The sequence below is a fragment of the Alligator sinensis genome, unplaced genomic scaffold, assembly GCF_000455745.1.
Source record: "Alligator sinensis unplaced genomic scaffold, ASM45574v1 scaffold176_1, whole genome shotgun sequence".
In the NCBI taxonomy this organism is placed as follows: Eukaryota; Metazoa; Chordata; order Crocodylia; family Alligatoridae; genus Alligator; species Alligator sinensis.
The window spans coordinates 764,454-770,102 of NW_005842471.1; the positions used below are offsets into that span (position 1 = coordinate 764,454).

Sequence of the window (5,649 nt, forward strand, 5' to 3'; positions counted from 1 at the left end):
AGCAATACCACTCAGAAGTCAATTCAATCTCATGAGCATACATCTCAGCTAGGAGGGACAAGTCAATCTGTCAAAAACAGTATGTCTGGCTGGATTTCTCAGTACCTCATTTGTGGTACACAAAGTGGAAACAGTGTGGTATTCTAATGTAATGGGTGACTGTTCTTTGAAAGACATTTAATAACATGTATTATTTGATTTCAGATCTATTTTAGTTCATGTCTTTCCAGTTGATTTCTTGCAGTTTCCAAGGTGAGCTCCTTGTATGCATGTTTTGATTGTATTTAGTTGAGAATACTGTTTTTGATGAGAAGCTTATATAGGAAATAAGATGCAAGTGCAAGCCTTATTCTCTAGACAGCTGAAACAATTATTTCCTGACAAATCTTCCAGCTTTAAGAATTGTTTTCTGTGCTCTATCATATTTTGAACTGCATAGACCATTGGAAATGGTTGAGCTGTTCTCCTCTGCATTCATCTACCACACATTTCTTGAAGGACCCTCAACATTTTTTCCTAGTTTTCACCACTCTACTGTGATACTTAACTGGAATCCCAGAAGGTCCAAATAGGTAAACATCAAACAAGTAATGAGTCCCTGCATCCAGCCCTTTGATGGTCTCTGTGGTAACTGCTCTTTGTAGATTTCTGTCATAGAAATATTTGCACAGCACTTCCTCATATTTGTTCCTGGATTCTGGTCCTGAGCACCTGTCTGTACTCCTCACCTCTGTCCAGACTTGATCCTCTTCAATCCTTTTCTTGTACACACAGTACTTGCTCTGCTCTTGTGTTCCCAGCCAGGCAATGGTAACAGAATTGCAGGTCCTCAGCTTACTAAAGGACTTGATTTTTAAACTGTCTGGAAGATCTGAGAATAAGGGCTTATAGAAGTGAGAGGATACTTGAACTTTCACAGAGGTATTAGACTGTTCCACTGACCGCACTTGTACCAAATATGTGTCCATTAGTTTTCCTTTCAGTGAAAAAAGTTTCAGGCCTGCAAAGTTTTCTGATGCCACTATTTTATGGTTCCTTGTTATCTGAACCGATATTTGGCCACTACAAGACTGAAAGGTAAATTGGACTCTCTTGTGTCTAGCTTGATATTGCAAATTGTAGAACTTCCAGGTTTTTTTGTCCAGGGTGAGGTGAATTATCTTCCCATCCTTCAGCTCAGTAACTTTAGGATCAGGTTCCTCAAGTGTTCTTGCAAATGTTCCAGTGTAGGCAGCACTGGCATTGGTGAGGAGGTTGACCACAAAAATATCAAAGTAATACTGTGTGCTGGGACTAAGGTTGGTCACTGTATGGTGGTTCATGGTGCCCATGCATATCTGCCTGACTTGCCCATTATTGAGCTTGTTGATGACACTTAATTCTTGCTTGGACAGTATCATTACCTGTTGAGGATCTAGAAGATCTGGAGAGAGAGACAGAGCTAATGTTGGTGGCAATTTTATCCCAGATGATCTGATAGCTGTCTCTGCCGCACATAAGCTCTTGTAGTTGTGCTTTTCATTAAGTAGAAGACAGTACTGGATGTTTTCTTTATGCTGCAGTACTGATGGGCTATGTTTCCAAGCTAGAGTCACAATTGTATGTCCAACACCAACCACATCTATACGTGGATCCATTGGGAGTTCTGGGTAAAGATGCCCAGATGTTATGTCAGATGTTAAGTACACTGTAATGTGTGTATCTCTCTCAGTTGATAGGAACTCTATCAGGTAGATGGCAGAAAAAGAAGGCACACCCACATAAGTTTCCACAGAATTTCCTTTATAATTAAAGATAGTGGACACTGAGTTTGGGATCTTTTGAAATTTTGAGATGTCTTGAGTGTCATAATTACCTGCAGGTGAAAAGCAGATTTGTAATTTGTTTTCCTATCATGCTCAAACACAAACACATCACTTAAGTTTTCAGTTTTCTCATTCATATATCATTCCACTTTCCCTCTTCCTAAAAAAACAATTAAAAATAAAACATTATTAATGCTGCTACCAGTTTATTACAGTAAAAAATGTCACATGTTTTTTAATGTTGCAAAGATAAATGAATGTTTTTAAATGGATTATAATTTAAAAACCCAAATGGCAATTTTTTTTACCTATGTGGCACCTGATGTCATTACATTTTTTTTCTCTTGCAGTCAAAGGCTTTTCCCATATTTCACTTTGAAGAGTCTGATATTTTGTGCAACCTGAGGGATTTTTGGTTGTATTTTACACTACTGTATGTCTCCTATGAATAGGAAAAGCTGGATGCTTTGAAGGAATGCCAGTGAGCTCACTATTAACTGATTCTGTTTGCTAATTAACATTTTATTTATGGAAGCTTCACATTTTTAATATACATTTAAAATTAGTAACTCAAAACAAATGATTCTGGAAGTTATGAAAGGGAACAGAATTTTCTTATAACTTGAAGAAGATAGGGCAAGGTGGCACCTTAAGACTTCAGTCATGAGCTTTTGCAGGCAACAGCCTACTTCATCAGATGCTATGAATGAACCCATGCTTTTTTGAACTAATTACTCTGAAGTGCCAACCTGCCCTACCTTTTGCCTGACTTCAGACTAAGAAGGCTAACCACCTCCTCTACCCTGAAGTAAATGTAGTTGCAGTTGCCCCGTTTTCATTTTGCTAATCCACTGTATTCCTGGGGAAATTGAACTAATTGTGTGAATAGGGAATTTTTGGATTCGGATTCGGCCAATTCAGAGGACAGTGATTTGATTCAGAGATTTGGATCACTGTCTTGAATTGATTCGGCCAAATCAGCTTAGGAAGATTCAGTGCTGATTCAGAGCAATTTGGAGATTCGGCCATATACTATAGTGGGGGAGTCACTGAAATACCTATAACTTTGTCATTTTTTGGCAGATTTATATGAAAACAGCAGGGTGGTAGCCCCTTCTGAGGGCATGAAGCCTGGTAAGTTTCAACTACCTAGGTGCAGGGGTTTCTGGGAAACTGTACCTCAAGGTGCTGACAAGCAAAACTTGTGATGTGTGACTTTGTGTGTGTGTTAAGGCACAGAGGAGTGAAACCTGCAGGGATGGTAGCCCCTGCTGAGACCATGAAGCCTGCCAGGTTTCAAGGAGATAGGTACAGGGGTTTCTGGGAAATTGCACTTCTTCTTCCCTATATAGCCCTAGCCCTTATACCTCCAAGTTCTTCCTGGTACAGGAGCTCAGCAGGGAGATGTACTTCCCCTGCTGGCTGGTGAAAAACTAAACTGCCACCTCCGGCTCTGAAAGCGGGGCATTAAATGGCTGTTCTGTCCTGCCACATGCATAGTCCCTTGTAAAGGCATGAGGGAGGCCTCCCAGGTTTCAGGCAGAGTGGTGCAGGGGTTTCTGTGAAACTTCTCCTTAAACTTCTGAAAACAAAACTCATGTCACTTGTGTGTGTTAAAGGGTATAGATTGTAGCTGTGTTGGTCTAAGGAGATATCCCAGAAAAGCTTCTTAGCATCAATCTGATATCTTTTATTAGACCAACAGAATAATTGGAGAAATTCTTCTTTGCAAGCTTTCAGGTTTAAAAATCCTTTTTCAGGCTAAGGAAGAATCTAGCTCTTCCTGGATGGAAGGAATAGTAAAGAAGCCATAGGCTGGGCTGCAATTCAGGCAAGAAAGCCAGTCAGGGAAAATGGAAATGGAGGCATCAGGGGGTGAGACATAGGCTGGGGTAGGAGGGGAGGGGGATGTAGCAGGTAAAAGTGGAGAGGTACCTGGGGAGTCAGATGTCAAGCAGGTTGTAGTGTGTCATAAATCCAATGTCTATATTGAGTCCAGGATTTTCTGTATCTAGGAGGTTGATGAAGTGAAGTTCATAGGCCCGTCTGAAAAGTGGTTTGCAAATTTAAACAAGCACTGAACCTCGCTAACCTCATCACTAGAAGCCAACTTCCTACAGCCCAAAACACACCGAATGGATCCAGACCATGCCATGACAAGAAATGCAAAACCTGCCAACATATCTCCAGTACCTCCACAAACTGGACACCAGAATCTATTACAGACAAGAATACCCAACAACCTGTAGTGGCACGTTCCTCACAAGAAAACCACTCTGTCTCCAGTCTCTCAGTCCTGATCCTCAAAGGGAATTTACAAACCACTTTTCAGAGACAGGCCTATGAACTTCACTGTATCAATCTCCTAGATGCAGAAACTCATGGACTCAGTATAACCATTGGATTTTTGACACAATACAACTTGCCTGACATCTGACTCCCCAGGTACCTCTCCACTTTTACTTGCTACATTCCCCTTCCCTGCTATCCCAGCCTATATCTCACCCTGTGATGCCTCCATTTCCATTTTCATTGACTGGCTTTCTTACCTGCATTGCATGCCAGCCTCTGGCTTCTTTGCTATTCCTTCCATCCAGGAAGAGCACACAGACAGCCACTAGATGCTTCCTCCACTGCAACCAGCAAGCCTCAAGCCTTTAAAGATCTTACAGGTCTGGGCTTTCCTGATCCAGGACTGTGCATACATGTGGTGGCTAGAGATAATAAGGTGCCTCCTGCCTGCCTTTCACCAGGAAGATCCTCAGTCTTGGCATTTACTGGGGCTGCTGCATTGCTGGCAGTCCCACCAGGCCTCACAACCCTGGCAGGGTGCAGTTTTAGGTCATGCCTAGGACCTGGGGCCTCCTCCCTCCCCATAGCCCCAGCTCATACCTCCAAGTTCATCCTGGCACAGGAGCTCAGCAGGGATATGTTCTTCACCTGCTGGTTGGTGAGCTCTGAGAGCGGGGCATTAAATGGTTTAAAAAAAAAAAGGAAATAGGTGCAGACAGAGTGTGGAGGGTGGCACTCACTCCTTCTGCAGGTGGAGCTTGTGGAACCTCAGCAGTGGGAAGTTCACCTTGAAGAACACCAGCTGCTCCACTGAACCAGGATTCAGGGAGGACCAGTGGGGTGTCACAACTTCTCCAGCAATGCTGAACACCCTCTCACTTGGAACACTGTTTGGTGGACAGGACAGGTGTTCCTGGGCAACCATAGCTAGATTCTGCTACATCTGGTTGTGGCTTGCTCAATAGGCCAAGGGGTCACAATCCAGTCTCTCCATGTCCCTGGTAAGATAGGCAGGCACCGAATACTTGGTGCTACCTGCCTGAGGCTGGGGTCTGGTGCATCTGGACCCTCAGCTTTAGGAAAGCTGATTTAAATGAACTCAGGCGATTAGTCAAGGATGCAGTGCAGAGTAGGAGTTTTGAAATGATGGGAGCCCAAGAAGGGTGGCTGTGCCTTAAGGAAACTATGCTTCGGGCACAAAGCGAGACAATCCTGTGCGGGGTAAAAGAGGGAAAGGGGCCAGGAGGCTTCCATGGCTGACCGCAGAAATCCAGGGCAGCCTAAGGGCCAAAAGGGGAGCACACAAAAAGTGGAAACAAGGAGAGATCACCAAAGACAAATATACCTCCTCTGCTCGTGCTTGTAGGGAGGCAGTTAGATGGGCCAAAGCTACCATGGAGCTGAGGATGGCATCCCAAGTAAAGGACAACAAGAAATTGTTTTTTAGATATATAGGGAGTAAAAGGAAGGCCCAGGGAGGAATAGGACCCCTGCTAAATGGGCAGAAACAATTGGTGACGGACAGGGGGGACAAGGCTGAACTCCTCAACAA

General features: G+C 43.4%; 1 protein-coding gene across 1 annotated transcript in view; it reads right to left on the reverse strand.

Annotated features, from left to right (window-relative positions):
- Nucleotides 1–466: 466 nt before the first annotated feature.
- LOC112551458 (protein NDNF-like) overlaps nucleotides 467–5,649 on the reverse strand; it is a 17,027-nt gene continuing 11,844 nt past the window's right edge. The window contains exon 3 of the mRNA XM_025212559.1: nucleotides 467–1,855. Within this exon, the coding sequence (XP_025068344.1) occupies nucleotides 504–1,855 (1,352 nt within the window). The 3' untranslated portion in view covers nucleotides 467–503. The remainder of the gene's footprint in view (nucleotides 1,856–5,649) is intronic.